At 56.7% G+C, this 19,780-nt stretch overlaps 1 protein-coding gene and 1 long non-coding RNA gene across 2 annotated transcripts in view; one reads left to right on the plus strand and one right to left on the minus strand.

Moving 5' to 3' along the window:
- IGSF21 (immunoglobin superfamily member 21) overlaps positions 1-19,780 on the minus strand; it is a 283,942-nt gene that overhangs the window by 80,592 nt on the left and 183,570 nt on the right. The window contains exon 3 of the mRNA XM_055574319.1: positions 11,014-11,135. Coding sequence (XP_055430294.1) covers positions 11,014-11,135 — 122 coding nt within the window. The remainder of the gene's footprint in view (positions 1-11,013; positions 11,136-19,780) is intronic.
- On the plus strand, positions 2,226-3,594 carry LOC129647127 (uncharacterized). The gene is made up of 2 exons (XR_008712284.1): positions 2,226-3,309; positions 3,392-3,594. It is a non-coding gene; the product is annotated as an uncharacterized LOC129647127 (long non-coding RNA).

Raw genomic sequence — 19,780 nt, forward strand, 5'->3', positions numbered from 1 at the left:
CTGCGGCAGAGAACGGGAGGGCAGAGCCCCCGCGTGGGGAGAGAGGAACGGGGAGCTGAAGTAAAGAAGAGGAGGTCATGCTAAGAAAGGGAAACCACGGAAGCAGGAAAAAAGACGGAAATTCAAGAAACGAGAAGATCAGCCTCTACTGGTGGGAAGTGAAGGGAGGCAGGACCAGTCCTTCGCAGCATCCTGAGCTCCACATGTGCTCGCGATGCTGGCCCGCCCCGGCTGGGTAGGGAGGGGCAGGTCTGTGCGAGCGGATGATCGCGACCTGGCCTGAGGAGAGCTGAATGCCACGCACAGGATGTTCCTGGAGAACCGTCAGTAGCGTTGATTCTGCGTGGGGGCAGCAGGGCTGGGGAGGGCTGGGTTTGCAGGCAATGCTGGGCTTCAACAAGGTGAAAAGGCCAAACGGCCGCTGGAGGAGAGGAGGGGAGACTCGTGTCAGCACCAGGAACCAGGAGCAGTGGCGGGGGGAAGCGGGGCGGGGTGGGGACGCTGTCACGCTCAGTGGGGACGTGGGCAGAGCGGCGGAAGCGTGTTCGCCTAAATGGATTTCCCAGCAGCTCCACGGAACTGATGCCACCGGCGGAGGCAGCCGAGGAGAACTGGGAGTCGCGCTTCCGGGGCCAGGATCGGGCGTCAGTCGGTCTCCTTGGCCAGGGTGTCAAGGGGCCAGGAACTGCCAGGCAGTGCCTGTTTTTAAGGTGATGACTAACCCTGGCAGCTTCCTACCTGGAGGCATCAAGCGGCTGGGACCGCAGATCCGCTGTGTGCCAGCGTGCGTGTGTGACCACATGCGTGTACTTGTCGGGATGAAGACACAGGTCACTCACCCTCACTAAGTCGCTTGAATCCCCAGCGCCTGCCAGGGAGCCTGGCACGGGCTGGTCACTCATAACTGTTCACTGGATGAGCCTGTGCTTGATGGTCAGAGGCCTACTGTGGCTCTAGGGCCCTGTGAATGCCACAGCTTGGGTGGGACTCAAGCTTCCCCATGCACACGCTGTGTGACCTTGGACAAGTGACCGCCCGTCTCTGTTCTTTCGTGTCATCATCTGTACAAACAGGATCCAGTGAGCCTGAGATCTGCACTCCATGAGATGGTTGCGGTGGTTAAACATGATGATGGATGGGAAAAAAGTTTTTGCTGACTGTCTAAAATGATCATTCCATATCTGGATAACCTGTCAGCCTATTGATTCAGGAAACATTTACTGAGGCCCTGGGCTCTCATCCCAGCCCCTGTGTCAGGTGCTGAGGATCTAGAGACGAAGAAGGGAGCGGCGAGCTCTAAGAGACGGGACCCGGGATGGGTGGCTGAGAACGGGCATCTCTGAAGAGCAGTTCCCGTGGGCCTGACACAGAGGGCGGGGCCAGAACTCTTCTCTGACAGATGCTCTGAGGGTGGGAGGTCTGGGATGGGGTCCAGTGAAAGCTCTGACTCAGGAAACATGGGTTCCCTCCACGTTTGGGTAAATCCTGGGAAGCTATAGCAAGAATATCTTGTTCCTGGGCCCCACCCCCAATCAAGGCCCCACTGCCTGAGAAACTTCTGTCTTCAGTATTTTAATGGACAACTCGTGGTATTTGGGGGTGAGGACCCCTGAGGCTCTGGGAATGGCTGGTGCCTGGGAGGACACCATGGACTGGGAGGTCACTGGCTGCTCCAGCTACCTTGCATCTTTAATCCAAACAAGTCTTGCCCCTGGGGCCTTAGGGCATTGTCGCCTGGGGGCCTTAGGGCATTGTCGCCTGGGGGCCTTAGGACATTGTCGCCCAAGCCTGCTGGCAGCAGCTAGGATTATCTGCACCAGCTAATTCTAAAGCCGCTTCTCGTGGAATTCTTTGGCCCCGTCTGCACGTCGGAGCAGGTGGGGAGAGCTGTGTGCAGCAGAGCTTTCCAAGCTCGCTGCCAACGTCTTTTACCTGGAAGACTTTTCAAAAGACTGCTTCCCCAGGCCTTGCTCCAGGCTGTTTGAATCAAATGCCATCTTGGTGGGGCCCAGGAAGTGATATTTTTAAGCAACTCCCAAGGCGACCCTAATGCAGGTGGAGTGGTGATCGGCCCGTGGTGTAGACCCTAATGCAGGTGGAGACCCTAATGCAGGTGGAGTGGTGACCGGCCCGTGGTGGAGACCCTAATGCAGGTGGAGACCCTAATGCAGGTGGAGTGGTGATCGGCCCATGGTGTAGACCCTAATGCAGGTGGAGACCCTAATGCAGGTGGAGTGGTGATCGGCCCATGGTGTAGACCCTAATGCAGGTGGAGACCCTAATGCAGGTGGAGTGGTGATCGGCCCGTGGTGTAGACCCTAATGCAGGTGGAGACCCTAATGCAGGTGGAGTGGTGATCGGCCCATGGTGTAGACCCTAATGCAGGTGGAGTGGTGATCGGCCCGTGGTGTAGACCCTAATGCAGGTGGAGACCCTAATGCAGGTGGAGTGGTGATCGGCCCGTGGTGTAGACCCTAATGCAGGTGGAGACCCTAATGCAGGTGGAGTGGTGATCGGCCCGTGGTGGAGACCCTAATGCAGGTGGAGTGGTGATCGGCCCGTGGTGGAGACCCTAATGCAGGTGATCGGCCCGTGGTGTAGACGCCGCCATCAGCACCGAGGGCTTGTTGCGCCCTCGCCTCGCGCGAGGTTACCTCGGGCGAGGTAACCGGCAGCCTCTCCTTGGGCCGCGGTGGGCTGAGAGGAGGGCACTCGGCTGAAAATTCCCTGGGAGGCGGGCTGCAGCCCCGACTCCTAAAATAATCCCTGGGTTTGATTTGGAGACCCGGCTGCTCCTTGGGGCTGGAGACCTGGGGTGTTCAATTCTGATGAGGCTCCGAGGCAGCTGTTACGAAAAGAGTGTTGAAAGGGCTCAAAGTTCTCCTTGAAACATCACTCTGGCTCATTCGAATTCCTGGATGGGAGATTTTGGGGTGGGAGGGAGGCGTGGGTCTGCAGGTCAAGGACCGGAGGTGACCTTGACGACTCTGAATGGGCAGGATCTGAGTTCATCCGTTCTCCCAGCGCACAGTAGGGCAGCCTGGCACATAACAGGGACCCAGCGTGTGCTTGCTGAGTGCTTGAATGAATGAAGAAATGAAGGACCATCTCCTGAACAAGCAGCATGGGTTCTGAATGTCCTCAAGACAAAAGATGTGTGGTCCCCGATAGAGGGAGGCGAGCTGCGGAATTCACTCTTGCAAATCACCAAGGGTCAAAGCACACTTTTCTTGGTACCAACAGCGGAGGAGGAGCTTGCCCGGTCTGCTAACAGCAGACACTACAGAAGGGACCCTGAACACTTTAAAAGTAAGCAAACCCTTCTCTTCTCTTTGGACCCAACAGTGACTGCGTCTACTTAAAAGCCAGCTCCGTTCTTTCCTTTGAGCAGATTCCAGAGAGCTGAGACTTGGGAACCTCCGTCTGCCCACGCAGAGCAGCCTCACTACGACGTCAGCCCTCCCCTCCCTGCCTCCCGGGCCTTTGCACACGCCGTGGCTTCCACCTGCAGCATCCTGGGCTCCTTTGTCTAAACAACCTACATACGCTTCAAGGGCCGCTTGAAACGCCACCTTCTCTGTGGTTCGCCCAGTCTCCTCATCTCTGATTCATCGCCACATTACATCTGCATCCTCCCCACGACGGCCATCACCTGACCACCTGAATTGCTCGCTATTTATCTCCATGTTTTATCTCCTCTCTCCTTCCATCCCACAAATATTTATAGTTCCTCTCTAAATGCCAAGTAGGCTCTGGGGTCACTGAGATGAAAAGGAGGGAGCAGAGCCTTGAGGAGATTACGGGCTCGTGAGGGTGGGGGCGGGGGAGCAGGCTTTAAGCTCACGGAGGCAGAGGCTACCTCGTGCCCGCCACTGAGCACCGCGCCCCCGCATCCGTGCCGGGAAGCCGCAAATGCTCAATACGAGCCATCCAGGGGATACGTGAACACATGCCTCTCCGAGTAATAAAGGAAGTGGCATTTCTTCTCGCATCTTCAATCCTCCCGGCTCTTCTTGCATTTACCCGATATCTCCCACGCCTCCCTCCCGATAAATATGAATTAGGAGGTGTAGCTCTGCTCTCACATTCAGCGCCAAGCCCCCAGGCTCTGCTCCACCTTCCCAGCTGTTCTCAACCTCCTGCGGCTTTGGGGGGCTGGGGGGCGGCTCTGGGACCTGCGCACAGTAACATGTTCACGGGGAATGGACATCAGACCCCAGGGAGAGGGCTGACTCCCAGCCCCACCTCCACCTCCTGGCCCCGGCCAGCCAGAGGCAGGGGTCCCGCTCCCTCTCCTAACTTAGCTCAGATTTGGAATTTCAGTCCTGAGACTTAAGAAGTGACCGCACTGTCTTCCTCTCCTGGGACCTCCAACTCACCCTCCGCCTGGCAACCAGGGTGAACGTCACACGACACACACCACGTGGGACCCTAACCTCCCCTGGCTTCCAGGACGCAGAGAAGAAAGGCCGATGTGTCTCCGTGCTCCTGAACTCCGGCCACTCTGGTCCTCTGGCAGCTCGCCAAGCTCTTTCTCGCCTCAGGACTTTTGCACTTGCCATGGCTTTGACCTGAGATGCCCTCCAGACCTGCACCCCACCTGTCTGGCTCCCTCTTACCCTACAGATCCCGGCTCAGGTGTCGTCTCCCGTGAGAGACCCTGTATCATGCTCCCCCTCACGTATTCCCTGACTCTCATCCTCTCCATCACCTTCCCTTATTGCCTTCATGCAGTCATCACCAACTGTAGATAATTTTCCTTATTCTTTCAAACACATTTTTACCATCTGTCTCTTCTCACCCCCTGTATTGCAAGGCTCACCAGAGCAGATCTGATTATGTCTCATTCACCATCTTATCCCCAGCACCATCCCTGACATGCAGCAATTGCTCGATTCCTTTGTGATAAATAAATGATGCCCGTGTTGGGGAAAGGTGCGGAAGCCTGAATTCCATCTTCCTAAGTTTATTCCACAGCAGGGAGAGCATCAATGGAAGACATCCACCCTGCCTTCCACCACTAACTCATCCACTCCACAATTATCTACAAATTGTTCAGGGAATGCTGGGCTGGGGGCTGGAGAGACATGGGAAGGGCACACTCTTGACCCCTTGAGTCTAGATTTCCCTCATGGACAAAAGAGGGCTGGTGAAGCCTGCTCAGTGTTCTTGGAGACACCCTGGGCTGATGGCATGGGACAGGGACCACAGAGGGCTTCGGGAAATGGAGGGGGCGCCCTGTGGAGTGGGGAGCAGGGGCAGGGAAGGCTTGCTGCACTTCACCCGGACCTCCAAGGAGGTCACGACTGCCATCTGGGGATGGCCACGCACTGCAGGGATTAACGTGCTTTGCCCACACAATCTCCCCGTCGGTAGGGGAAGCCACCCATCTGTCCGCCTGTGCCTGGCTGATGGAACAGGTGAACGGGGCCTGAGGCCGGGCCTGGGAGGACAGGTGGGGAGGATGGATGGACGTGTAGGAGGCCAGCAGGTGGGACTGTCGCCCACATCCTCTGTCCCCACTTAGCGGCCCCTGAGAGGCAGAACTGGAATCAAGGAATTGACTGGGAGCTGGTGGCTTATTTGGGAGGCTGGAGCTAGAGTGGGGCTGGGGGGGGGAAGGGAGGTGACACGGATGCCTCTTGGAGCTTATTCCGGGGGGAAGCTGAGCCTCGGTCCAGCCGGGGACGGCGTGGACAGTGGGGAAGATGCGCCGGCATAGCCGCACCCGAGGCGCAAGGGTGCGATGCTGCTGCCAGCCCCGCCCGCCGGTCGTTGGCCAGGCTGTCCCCAGACGCCCCGGCACTCGCGCTCCAACGTCTGCACGCCCGCCTCGTCCCACCGCCGACGTCTCCTGCCCAGCCCACAGGTCTCAGCCCAGGGCGCCCATCCTGGGAGGCTCTGCCTGGCACCCCAGCGCCTTACTCCTCCTGATCCTGCAAGCGGCTCCCCCATCACAGGATCATTACTGGACTCATGTCTTTGTAGAGCTTGTCACGATACATTTATAGTCGTCTTGCTTCTTTTGTTTCCGCTCGGTCTTCCCCATGAGAGCTTTGGCCAATCTTTCTCGTTCCTCGCTGGATCCCCAGCATCTTGCATCATGCCATCTCTTAGTAAGTGCTCAATTAAATATCCCTTGGACTTCCCTGGTGGCTCAGATGGTTAAGTGTCCGCCTACAATGCGGGAGACCCAGGTTCAATCCCTGGGTTGGGAAGATCTCCTGGAGAAGGAAATGGCAACCCACTCCAGTATTCCTGCCTGGAGAATCCCATGGATGGAGGAGGCTGATAGGCTACAGTCCATGGGGTCACAAAGAGTCGGACTGAGTGACTTCACTTTCTTTCTTTCTTTTCTTTGAAGGGGTAAATTGCTGTCAATTCCAAGCTGGAAGTTCTGGGCTCTGAGGCTCTGAACTAGAAAGGCATATGATACATGGAAACTTACGGTGGGGGGGTGGTCCTGGGAAGGGCGGTGACCTGCCCAAAAGATCATGAACTGGGGTCTTATACCTGCACCCCCACTTGGGACAGAAGCCCTGGCACCCCACCCAACGCCCACCCCTCAGGGCCCCCCACCAGTGGCGAGAGAAGCTCTGGGAGTCCCTAGGGCTCCCTTGGCCGCCCAGGAACTGCTCTCTGCCAACTCTGGTTTATCTTCTCAGCCTCTTCAGACCCTGCTCTCCCTGCTGGAGAGGAAGCGGCCCAGACAGCTGTGCAGCTGGGACTCTCTCTAGATGAGATGCATTAATTTGCAAATATCTTCATTTATATGTGAATGCGGAGCCCCTGCCCCTCGCCAGCCTGAATGAGCCCTGCAGGTTGAGGAGCAGGTTCCCAGCACAGCTGCTCTGTGGCCTCGACGCCACAATCAGATGAGACCCGAGAGGGTCTGCCCTTTCCTTCCCGTCCCTGTGGCCCCCTGCTCTGCTGCTCTCGGCCTGGGAGACCCCCCTGGTGCCTGAGGTCCTGGGAGAAGCCCGGGGAAGAAGTGAGCTCCGGCCACAACTGCGCTGTGTCTGTGACCCTGGACAAGTCTCCTCCCCTCTGGGCCTCAGTTTCCTCATTTGTAAAACAGGGAAGGCTGCATGGTGGAGGGCTAGGATGACACGGGTCGGGGTCTGAGCAAGTTGATGTTGTTCCAGTGGGGGACCCTTGGGTGAGTCCCGAACTGAATTTCAACCTCATCTGTAAACTCAGGACCAAAGAAAATAATAATGAGAACAATACCTGCTGTGGTCAAGGTGTCGTTGGTGATGATTAAGGGAAAGAGTGTGCATAAGGAGCTTTGTGAGACTAAGAAAAAGGTGGCAGCTTTTTTTTTTTTTTTTTAATGGTGAGGCAGAGGCTTTTTTCTAGGCGCTAACAGCAGACATGCACAGCTCCGGGGCTGGGGCTGCACTTACAGGGATTACTAACTCGTGAGAGCCTCGCGGGGCTGCTGGGAGCTTCTTCCTGTCGTCGTCCCCTTTCAGGGATCAGGAAACTTGGGCACAGAGTTACCACCCCGAGAGATTACACTACAGCAAGGGCTGGAGGAGCCGGGTTTAGAACTCAGGCCATCAGACTTGAGTCTCACCAAAACCCCACGACAACTGTTTAAGGCAATGTCAGTGCCAACTTGGCGCTTGCCAAGGGCACTTGGCATCTGCCTCTGTGGGGACGGAATCCTGTGCAGCGGCAGCTGTTGACCTTCGACACGCCTTCAGGGGAGTTCAGGGTGAATAGCAGGAATGAGACACTTTGTGCTCCAGAGGGCACAGTGGTAAAGAACCCGCCTGCCAGAGCAGGAGACGCAGAGGTGCGGGTTCCATCCCTGCGTTGGAAAGATCCGCTGGAGGAGGAAGTGGCGACCCACTCTAGCATTCTTGCCTGGAGAATCCCCTTGGACGGAGGAGCCTGGTGGGATACAGTCCACGGGGTCGTAAAGAGTCGGATGCAACTGAGCACTTGCACGTTCGTGCACACTCACACACACACAGCACACACGTGTTCCAGGATGTGGAACAGATCTTTAAATAGTTAGATATTTTCAGGAACTGATTTCATGAGTCCAATCCTTGCACCTCCTCATATCTGGAAAAGCACTAAATCCCTTCACGGTGACGTCAGCCCCTCGTGATGAGCAGAAAACCTTCAGTGAGATAAGTGCTTGATTGCACGAACACCGCCTCCACCAGAGTCACCTCCCCCTCCTCTTTGGCGCAGTCTCCCAGAGCTACAGCCCCCACGTTGCCCCGAGTAAGACTTAACTTGCAGCTCGCACACAGCGCGTCCTTTTTAAGTCAACACCAACCATATTAAGCCCTTTTAACAGGTGAGGACACCAAGGACGAGAGAGGTCAAGGTCCTTGTGGTCAAAGGTAACTCAGCAGGGAGTAGCTGAGCTGGGGTTTGAACCAGGCCTTTGGATGCCAGGGCTGCAATCTGGATGCGTGAGATGGAGGGTGTCAGGGATGTTCAGACAGTCCCTGGGTTTCCTTCCTGGCTCAGAAACCAGAGGCAAGGAGTTACTCTGGAACCCACACTTCCAGGAGCAGGTGTGTGTGTGTGTGTGTGTGTGTGTGTGTATGTGTGTGCATGCTCAGTTGTGTCCACCTCTGTGACCCCATGGAGGGTAGCCCACCAGGTTCCTCTGTCTATGGAATTTCCCAGATAAGAATACTGGAGTGGGTTGCCATTTCCTCCTCCAGAGGATCTTCCTAACCCAGGGATCAAACAGGTGTCTCCAGTACCGGCTGCATTGGCAGGCGGGCTCTTTGCCGCTGAGCCACGTGGGAAGTCAGGCGTGGGTGGGGGACTGACAGTGAAGGGATGCAGGGGGCTGTTGTTTTCAGAGACCGTGGTAACCAGGCGGGGGTGGGGCAGATGGGGACGCTTTCTGGGAAGCCTGGAGGTGATCCAGAGGTTCACTTGTGCAATCATTTGTGCCTCCCAGAATGTTTTCTTCTCCAAAATGATTTTTCACCTTTTTATTTGCATTCTGATGGTAACCTGCTTGTCTTGCCTGTATGTGTGCTAAGTTGCTTCAGTCGTGTCCGACTCTTTACAGCCCCGTGGACTGTACCCCACTGGGCTCCTCTGTCCAAGGAATTCTCCAGGAAAGAATACTGGAGTGTGTTGCCATGCTTTAGGATCCCTTCCCAATCCAGGGATCGAACCCATGTCTCTTACAAGTCCTGCATCGACAGGCGGGCTCTTTACCACGAGCGCCGCCAGGGCAGCCCAACCTGCTTGTCTTGGGTGTGCTTAGAGATACCCCAAATTCTTTTTGGAGGTGGGTGCAGGAGAAATCATAAATAGATAGATGAAGGCGTCTGTGTGGTGGCTTGCACATCTTTCTGGAGTCCACATTCTCACCAGATTCCCCCAATAAATGCTCAGTCTGAGCTCCTGACATGAAGCCCAAAGAGAAGCACCCAGAAGGGTCCTCCAGGGGAGCACACCCACCTTCGGCTCTTACCTAAGCAGGCATGGAAGGACCACAGGCCAGATTCTCTCTGCAGACTGGCTCTGCCCTTGGCAATCTTCTTGTCCCATTTTCTAATTTTACCCGTGGGGAAACTGAGGCCCAAAGGGCCAAGGAGGGTACTAGGGTCGTCCGCTCAATTTGCAAATTTTATTGTACACCTGCTGTGTGTCGAGCCTCATGTTGAGAGCTGAGGATACAAGGTGGTGGGGAGACCTCTTTTTCCTTCTGAAAAACCTGGGTAAGGAGAGTGGGGCCTTATCCTCCTGGTGGGTCAAGAATAAGACACTAAGCAGGGATGTGGCAGGTTCCCCATGAAGCATAGAGCAAGTCAGCTTGTAGCATGCAAGCTTGCAGCATGCGAGTCAGCAGGCAGCGTCTCCTGCCAGGCCTGACAGGGCAAGCTGTCCTCTAGCTTGGGAGCAGACTGCCACTTCCTGCCTGGCCACCAGGCAGAGCCGACTCAACGGACATGAGTCTGAGTGAGCTCTGGGAGACAGCGAAGGACAGGGAAGCCTGGCGCACTGCCGTCCATGGGGTTGCCAAGAGCTGGACACAACTTAAGTGACCGAACAGCAACCAGAAAAAGCATTTGGCTATGCAGTGTGAGAAAGCATGCATACTCGTGTGTGTAAAACTGTGCACGCCCAGTGCCGAAGCTTCTCTTCACTAACACAGGGAGACCCCCTCTGGCGGGGGGTGGGGGGGTGTACTGGAGGAGCCGCGGTCGTTGACTTTGGGGAAGGTCAGCTCTGCTAGGGTGAGGGACTGTCTACAGAAGGTGTCACTCCCAAGGACCTGCTCGCTTGGATTCTGAAGGCTGACGAGGAGTTTACCAGGTGATCAAAGGGAGTGGGACCCAGCAAATATAAAGCATCAGAGTGCCAAAATAGGAATGGGGCTTTTTAGGGAGAGATGGGAGGGGAGTGTGGCCCACCCACCTGGAACGCGGCAGGGCCTGGACTGGGATCCGCTACCTTAAAGTCTTCTAGCAAAGGGGGCAGGTGCAGAAATACTAAGTATCTCCACCCACAAGGGCTCTTCCTTCCCCATCCTGGTGCTGCCTTGGACCTCGGGTCTGGTTGTTCAGGGTCTGTTTTCCCTTCCAAGTTTGAAGCCCGTGGGAAACCACAGAATGTGTTCCATGGGCTTCTGAACCCGGTGGAGCCGGTTCACCTCCCGTCTCTGGCATTCCTGGCTGTATGGCCTTTGGTTATTTGCTCACCCTCTCTGGACCTCAGTGTCTTCACCTGGAAACGGGGTTTGGAAAACCCCACCTTGCAGGACTGTTGGAGGAGTGCCCGGGAGGCCAACGTGAAGGGTCCACTCCCTGAGGCAGAGTGGCCCCCTGACCCCTGCCGTTCACCCTCCTCCAGGGGATGACCCCCTCGGGAAGGGGCCCCCCTCCTGCAGCGGAGCCCCAGCTCTGCCTTCCAAGCCCATGGAGGGTCTTCCCGAGACACCACTCCCCGAGCCCGCAGGCGCTGCGGGTGGGCGTGAGAAGGCTGGAGAGGCGGCCCCCGCCCCGCGGCCGCGGCCCTCACCTGACCGTGGACTGGTACACCAAGTCCTCGCGCCGGCGGTAGCTCTCCATGTGGGAGAAGTTGGTGGAGAACATGGCGTCGAAGGTGAAGATCTTCTGCTTGATGGTGCCGCCGTCCGTCACCTGCAACGCAGCACAGAGGAGCCGGGGTGAGCACTCAGCCAGCACCGCCTTTCCTGAGGCGGAGGCTGGGCTCCCGAGACGCTGCGGAGAGGCAGGCAGCCCGGGAGGACTCTCTGGGGGAGGTGTCGTGAGCGTCGCTCTCACCCTCCCGGGTCTTCCGTCCCCACTTGACAGTGTACAGGCTGAGGCTCTGAGCTCAAGTCCCTCCCTGAGGCCTGACAGTTCAGCAGGAGCAGCGCTACCCTTCTCTTGGGCTCGTCCCAGGGCACCAGGTGAGGCCAGTTCCGTGATCCCACCAATCGGCCTTGCCAAGACGATGACCAAAGCTTGGGGAGCTGCCCCGCCTGGGGCAGAGACCGTAAATGTGTTTGGCGCAAAGCCATCCTTGCCCAAATAGAGAGGAAAAGGCAGAACAGGCTGAACAGGAGGAGAGGAGAGGAACTGGGATCGGGGAGCAGTTCCCCTGGGCTGAGATCTCATATGATTTCAAAATGCTAAGCGGCAACAATTTCTGATAAATTCTACAAGGGGGAGGGCCAGAATAGCAAGGGAGTCCAGAGGCGGGGCAGCACCCAGCCTGGAGACAGAGTAACCCTGGAGGGCTTCCTGAAGGAAGCAATGTCTCAGTTGTCTTCTGAAGCAAGAGTAGGAGTCAGCCTGGCACCTGCAAGGAGGGCTCTCGAGGCAGAAAGGACAGCAGCAGCAAAGGCCCTGGGCTGGGAAAGAACTACATGTGCTCAGGGAAAGGAGCCTATTCAGAGTACCTGGGGCGGAGAGCAAGTGAAGTCAGTGAAATGAGGGCTTCGTTAGGGAGGGCCTGGTAGGCAACAGAACTCAGCTCTCCCGAGGGCCGAGGAGGCACAGAGCTTCAGGTTCTGTTTACAAGAAGGGACTTGTCTGGAGACCAAGGAACCCGGGGGAGCCTGGGATGAACCCAGTCGACTGACACGGGGGAGGCAAAGAAGACGACATGGTGGGGGGGGGCTTGCCTGCCTCCGGCTGCCCTCGGCACAGGCGAGGAGGGCGGGCGTGAGGTCCCCATTTCACACAGGGACACGGAGGCCGCAGAAGGCAGGGGCTCCCGGGAGGTGGCAATAAAGCCCCCGCTGGAAGACAGAGGCTGCTCGGTGCCCAGCTGCTCACAGCTGATTAAAAGCCGGACCCCAGTGTGCCCTGATCCCACCGCCTGCCTGCCCGCACCCCCAGGACCAGGCTGCTCCCCGCTAATGAAAGTGTTACTCCACAAAGCAGCAAGGTATGTGTTGTCACTGTTTCAATTATTTATCTGTTTACCCGGCTGCAGTTTTCCGCTTGTCTCAGCAACTCTATTATAGGCCGGGAGCTTGCAGCCTCTCACCACTCAGCTGGGCTCCGTGCTAACAGCCTGCGACGGGGAGGCCTCATGCCTGGTCCTGGAGAAGTGGAATTAACTCCCTGCGGCTCTGTGTGCTGGAGGCAGGAGAGGGGGCTGGGACGGCGGTGGCCAGGGATGGGGTTTTTCCAAGGGGCTTCAGGGACGTGGGAGATGCTGAAAGCTGCCTGCCCAGCCTAGCCAAGGCAGCACTGGGTCCTCCGCCTCCCTGGGAGGACCAGCCTCAGCACAGCTGGGCCACCCTGGGCACATCTGGATCCCAGCTGACTTGGACCACATCTGTCTGGCCAAGGTGGTTTTGCTGCTGGTTTGGGGGCTTCCCTGTAGCTCAGACAGTAAAGAATCTGCCTGTAATGCAGGAGACCTGGTTCGATCCCTGGGTGGGGAAGATCTCCTGGGGGAGGGCATGGCAACCCACTCCAGTATTCTTGCCTGGAGAACCACCATAGACAGAGGAGCCTGGTGGGCTACAGCCCATGGGGTTGCAAAGAATCAGACATGACTGAGCAGCTAACACTTCAGAGAACAGAGATTCAGTTCAATCCAGCCAGCATTTATCAAGTGCCAGCTGTGTGCCAGGCACAGGCAATGCCAGTATGGATCACCCTCCTGAAACTGCAAGTTTGTGAGAGTAGAAGTCCTTTAGCAGTGCTGGGGTCTCCAGGGAGCCCTGGCTGGTGAGGTTCAGAGTGATGGTAACACCTTCGCAAGCTCCGGGACCCCGAGAGGGGTCAGCAGTGACTTGCCACTCCAAGGTTTCTCTGAGCTCACACCTCTGTGTCTCCTGCAGGCTCATCCACAGCGCATACATTTCACTTGCTTCCTCTCCAGGGGCTTCACGCTTTTTTGACCGCGCTTGCAGTGCAGGGCTTCCCAGGTGGCGCTAGTGGTAAAGAACCCGCCTGCCAATGCAGGAGACATAGAGACGCAGGTTCGATCCCTGGGTCGGGAAGATCCCCTGGAGGAGGGCACGGCAACCCACTCCAGTCTTCCTGCCTGGAGAATCCCAGGGACAGAGGAGCCTGGCGGGCTGCAATGCACGGGGTCTCGAGGAGTCAGACAGGACTGAGCGGCTAGCAGGCAGCACGCAGGGCCATCAGGAGGCAGGCTGTCCCATCCTCCGGTCTCTCCCCTCGCCTCTCACCAGCTTCCCAAACGGGGAATCAAGACAGCGGAGGGCGAGGAGCAAAGCACCTTTAAACCAGAGCCATGAAGTGGGAGACGGTTTTACTGCCTCCTCGCGGGGACATCTGGCGATGTCAGGAGCCAGGCTTGGTTGTCACAACTCAGGGGCAGGGAAGCTGTAACCCTCCTCAAGGCACAGGACAACCTCCCCCCGCCACCCACAAAGAATTATCTGGTCCAAAGTTGGGAAATCTGCTTGAAGTCCCTCCCTTTTCATATAGGAGAATGGACCATAACCTCCCCATTTTGCAGATGAGGAAACTGAGGCTCGGAGAGGCAAGGTGATGCAGCTGAGGTCCCACACTGAGCTCTTGGCAGAGTGCTGCCTCCCAGATCAGGGTTCACACCCCACCCGCTAGGCTGCCAAGGGCTGTGAATGAACTAAACGCCTCCCTGCCCTTCCCTTTACCCTCAGCGGCTGCCTCGTTAGGAGGGAAAATGCTAGAAGCCAGCGGAGGTGTGAGGAACTTTCTGCTACAGCCGTGAAAATGGAAGGCATCCCGCCCATTTGACTTGCAGCCTCGCCTCCCTTCAGGTGCTGCTTTTTTATCTCCTCCTAAAATGTGGCAGCCCTGTCGTCCCAATCTCAAATTTCACTCCATTTTTTTTTTATTATACAAAGGAGGGTAAAAAAAATCTGTCAGTAAAACTGTCTCCTCAAATTTATTCTCCAGGACTGAGGTTTTTATTGCTGGGAAAATACACCCACACCCCACATACACTCACATGTACCCACACACCCCAGATAAAACACGGAAGAATTATCTGAGTCATAAATCGCTGTTTCAGGCTGTGGGACAGGGAGTTTCAAGGACGCACCTAGCTTTCTTTTCCTTCTATTTACATCTTTTTCTCTGGGGCTGTGTCTGGCCACTGGTTACACTGGCCGCGGGCAGCCTGAGACAAGCACTCACTCCTCCTACCCAAGGCATCCGCTGTCCCAGCTCCCTGCCGCCGCCTCGCCAGTGTCCCTCAGCCTCAGGGAGGGTAAAGGAAAGTAACAGACTCGAAATTCACTCTCAGACTCTGTGTATCATGGGAGATAGCACAGCCCACGGCCAAGCGAGAGGCCAGAGCCAGGGAGACCGCGGCTGTAGCAACAAGCATTAGACAAGTGTCATCTGAGGCCCACGGAGGAGCCGAGGCTTCCTTTGGAGAAAGGGGTAATCACAGGAGTCTTCCTGGAGGAGGTGGGCCCTCTTCTGGGAGCACCTCGTCTCGGGCTGCTTGTCCCTCCTATGGGAGGCTTGAGCAAGAAGCTAGACTGACTTCTCCACACCAGTCGAATCCTTGGTTTTCAGTTACTACTTGGTAATTTTGATCAAGCTATCGCACCTAAGTCTCAGTTCCTGCATCTGTAAAATGGGGATAACCCGACTTATCTTCTTGGAAAGATTAAACGAGACAAGGCTGGGACAGATCGCCTGGTGTGTGGTCAGTGGAGATATCAACTGTTATGAACACTAACACTTTTCTGAGTCACCGCTTTTTCTGTGTCCCTTCTCCCTCTTCAGGGCTAAAGAGCAGAATATCACTTGCTGAAAAGCCAGAGGATGCAGAAAATCAGTCAGTGAAAGAAAGGGTCCAGCCCTGGGGAGGGGGCAGGTGGAAGGAGCCGGAAGCCAACGTGGGCACCGAAGATGGAAGGCAGGGGTCCGTGCTTGCAGGGAGAGAGCACAGAGGCCCAGGAACTTACTGAACTGTTGTATGATTGCATCAGCCCAGAGAGAGAGCTTGAGGAGGCTCCGAGCAAGGACCGGGGTGGCAGGCTAGTCGCAGAGACTCCAAGACAGTCTCCCAGAGCCCAGGGCAGGTGGGGCCAGGATGGCAAAGCTGGCAGGGGCAGACAAGGTGCTATTGGAGAGTTGAAGATGTGTGGGGTTTCCTTCCTCCAGAGGGAGACGGGCTTGTGTGTTCAGCCATTCATTCAACAGATTTTCATTGAATCAATAAACAGGCTTTGAATGTGAGCTACTTCTAGAACATATACTCTGTGAGGGCAGGGTCTCTGTCTACCCTGTTCACGCTCTGCCCCCCAGAGCTGGGCACATGGTACTTAGTAAGTATTTGCTACACGAATGAGCTGATGCTGGGAAAGATTGAAGGCGGGAAGAAAAGGGGACGACAGAGGGTGAGATGATTGGATCGCGTCACCGACTCAATGGACATGAGTTTGAGCAGGCTCCGGGAGTTGGTGATGGACTGGGAGGCCTGGCGTGCTGCAGTCCATGGGGTCGCAGAGAGTCAGACACGACTGAGTGACTGAACCGAGTTGAATTCGCACCACGTGCCAGGCCCTGGGGACCCCACGAGGAACCGAGAAGCCACCCCTGCTGCTTGACAGCACAGACTTGCCCCAGGACGGCCTGCTGCAGCCACGCCTGGGTCGGATGGGGCTTCCTGGTAGGACCAGGCCGCACGGGGAAGGTGGCGGGACCATCCGTGTGGTGATGTCCCAGAGAGAACCCGTGTGCCCCTGATGCGCTGACTCTCGGGGGTCATCCCGAGACAGGCTGGGACCCGGGACCCTTTGCTGCCCCGCTTCCACCTGGACAAACTTCTCAAAAATGCTAAGAAAGTCTGTGGGACTAGACATGACTGCGTGGATGCTGCAGCGGGAGCAAATTCTGGACCAAATGATACAAAAGACCAAAAAAAAACCCCCAAACCAACTGCCACTTCTAAAGAACTGAGAGCAAAGATCAGGTGCCAGGAGCGAAGGCAGGGCACTCTACATGCCCCCGTGCACTCAAGCCACGGGGGGGGCACCCAACCCAGCCCTCTGGACACACGCCTGCCCTCAGCCCACGTGAGGGATCCCTTCTCGCCAGCACCCCCTCCCCCTGTGACTTGCTCTCTCTCCCTCCCGATGCAGCAGGGGCCCAGGGGAGCCTTGTCTGAGTCTCTTGTCTGTCCTGTAGTCAATTTCTATTGATCTGGAAAGACCAAGAACCCCGGCTAGTATTGGTTCCCTGAATGATCAGCTACAGCGAACGGAGACCTGGGTTCTAAATCGCTCTGCACCTCTCCTCTCTCCAGGCCTCAGTTTCCCGAAATGCTCAGTGAAGAGACATGGGGCAGGGTGAGCTCTGAGGGCCGTTTCTACTCTGAATGCCCAGATGCTCTGATTCTGGAACAGCTGGCCTCGGAGGCCGCACCTCCACGTGCCCTGCCCACTCAGCCGAGGTTCCGCAGCCGCCCCCGGCTCCCAAGGCTGCCTGACCCCGTCCCAGGGCCCCCACTGCCCCCCGACCGCACATGTGGCTTCAGCCGGGCTGAGCTGCTTTTGCCAGTGCAGCCGCCAAAGTGTGGCAAACGCACTGAATCCAGCCAGCAGCGAGGGAGCCTGCGGGGCTGACGGGGGTTTTGCATTTGAAAAACAAATAAGTCTCCAACTCTAGCCTCCTCCCAATGTCCCTGGGTGCCATCATCCAGAAAAGAAAAAAGAAAAAGGAGTTGGGGGAATCGCCTCCCCCTACCCCGAACCTCCTCCTCTTTGTGTTCCGCAAAACCAATTACAGGTTGGAAATAGCTGTAATAAACTTGATATCCCACTTACGGGCCAATCCCGCCGCGGCTGGAAAGTGTAATAGTGGCGGAGCGTGAAAACCACTGGTGTATTTTACCGGAGCTGTTTAAATCGCCTGCCTACATTATCCCAACTCCTCTCCAGCCGGGAAGGAATTTGCTCCCCTGGAAATGGTGCAGCTGAGGTCTCTGTGGCTGGGCAGTGAGAGGGAGCGTTTGCAAAGAGGGCTTTAATGAACTGATTAGACATGGAAGAGCGATGGCGCCTGGGCTCGGGAGTCAGGCCGGCTCAGGTTCAAATCCCAGCACCAGCGGGTTCCAGGCCACTCCCAGGCTATTAGAACGGGCAGGAACCACGGCTGCCCTAGAGGCTTGTCGTTGAGGGAAAGGGACGCTGAAAGTGATGAATGGTGGCCAGAACTCTGGGCCAAGCATGAGGAGGCTCAGCTCCCCTGTGGGGGCTCTCACTGCTGGCTCTGGGCTCTCAAGCAAGTCTCCAATAGTCTTGGAGCCTCAATTTCCTTATCTGTAAAAAGTTCATCAGACCCAGGCTTCCCTGGTGGCTCAGCCGGTAAAGCACCTGCCTGAGATGCAGGAGACCTGGGTTTGATCCCTGGGTCAGGAAGATCCCCTGGAGAAGGGAATGGCAACCCACTACAGTATTCTTGCCTAGATAATTGTATGGACAGAGGAGCCTGGCAGGTTACAGTCCATGGGTTTAGAAAGAGTTGTACATGACCGAATGACTGAGTTGTTAAAAATGCCTTAAAAAGAACCTGTAATGCCTATATGTGAAAGCATCTTGTAAAATGTGAAGAACACATCTAGAAACTTCTGCCATGCAATTGGCACCTGGAAGTCTCCTCTCCACCCCACTCAACCTTGAGTGCCTAGCATGGGTTTTGGCACATGGTCTGCCCTTAACGTACATTTGTGGAGTGAATCAATGAGTCAGCACAGAAGGAGTGTTCTGAAGTCTATTTAGACATGTCTCCATCCAACCACTCAGAAATTATCCGGAGAAAGCACCCTCTGAGGACCGGTGCAAAGGTGACGCCAGATCAGCCACTGCTGGAGAAAGGCTAGATCAAGTCAGCCTCAGCTCTGGGGCCAAGCCAGCTGTGAGTTCAGGCATTCGCTTACTGACTGAGTTCCTTTCGAGAGCTATGCTTGATTCTGGGACAGCTGCCACGGACGCAGCTTATGAGCCGGTGAAGAGTCATCTCACTTAACTGTCTGCAGTGGGTGTCTTCTGGCTCCTCCAGCAAAACCTGAAGCCCAGGAGGGCTGAGACTTCATTCCGTTCAGCGTTGTATCTCCCCCTCCCAGAGCACAGTTGGTGACAGAGGGGGCTCTCGGTCAATATTTCTGTAGAAACGAAATCTCTCGTACAGATGCAGAAACTAAAGGCAGTGAAGGGCTGCTGCTCGTCCAGGCTGCCCAGGCTCTCAGTGGAGGAGTGAGGACTTGCACCTGGATCCGAGTCTGAGGTCCAGAGAGGAAGTGGCCCAGCTAGTGGTAGAGTTGGGTGAAGGGTTGCGGTGGGACAAGGAAGGGAGTGAGGATTCTAGGCAGAGGGAAACGTGAGCCGGGTGCGGGCACCTGCTCAGAGAGGAGCAGGGAGAGCAAAAGTGGAGAGCAAGAGGGGACAGAGACACAGCCTCCCTGTGGCTCGCTGTGTAGTGGGAGGGCCACAGGGTTCCTGCCTTCCCTGTTGCCATGGTGACCCTGGACCACTCTTCCTCTAGACTCCCTGCCCACCTGCTCTCTGCCCTTAGTCTGCTCTTGCATTGCCCTGGGAGCGGGGGCAGGGGGGCAGCCACAGAGAGGAGAGGACAGGTCCCCCCAGGGCCTTGGGGAGGAGGGTGCCGGATTCCCAGGGAAAGCAGGTGCCAGCCACCACGCCCCTCCGGGTGGCCGGGTCCCACCCCCACTCTATCTCCCTGCAAGCCCTGGCTTCTGGCAGGGCTGGGCTCGGGGTAATTGGCTTCCCCTCGTGCGTGTGGGAGATCCGGTTTTGACAGAGACAGCTGGTGTCATAAATTGCCTTGTCTCATCTGGTTACCGTGCAAAGGCAGACAGCAGCTCGGGGATGAGGTGCGGGGCGGGCCTGGGCCAGAGGCAGCTGAGAATGGCAGTCAGAGGGGGCGGCAGCTGGCTCTGTGGGCCTCACGCACGTGGACAGGAGCCTATGCAAGTGTGAAGAGGTGTGTGTGCAACGGGTGTGGGCACAAGGGGGTGCCCAGGGCTGCTGGAGGCCAGCTCCTGTGAGTGAGCACCAGTGCAAGTAAGAAAGCCTGTATTCGGGGGTGTGGGGATGGACATGTGTCAGCAAGGGCGAGTGGATGGATCTACATGCTTCTGGGTTGCGTGGAAGGATGCACACATGTGTGTAAAGCACAGCAATGGTGAGACTGTCTCGTGTGGTTCTAGATGCCTGGGGGCGAGTGTGAGGGCTTGCGGGTGTGTCAGCGAGACTGTGCACACTCAGGACTGCGCGTCGGGTTGTGGGCTCACAGCGTGTGCCCCTCTGTGCACATGAATGCCGCCTCACCCATGC

This window comes from Bubalus kerabau, chromosome 3 (genome assembly GCF_029407905.1).
Source record: "Bubalus kerabau isolate K-KA32 ecotype Philippines breed swamp buffalo chromosome 3, PCC_UOA_SB_1v2, whole genome shotgun sequence".
In the NCBI taxonomy this organism is placed as follows: Eukaryota; Metazoa; Chordata; class Mammalia; order Artiodactyla; family Bovidae; genus Bubalus; species Bubalus kerabau.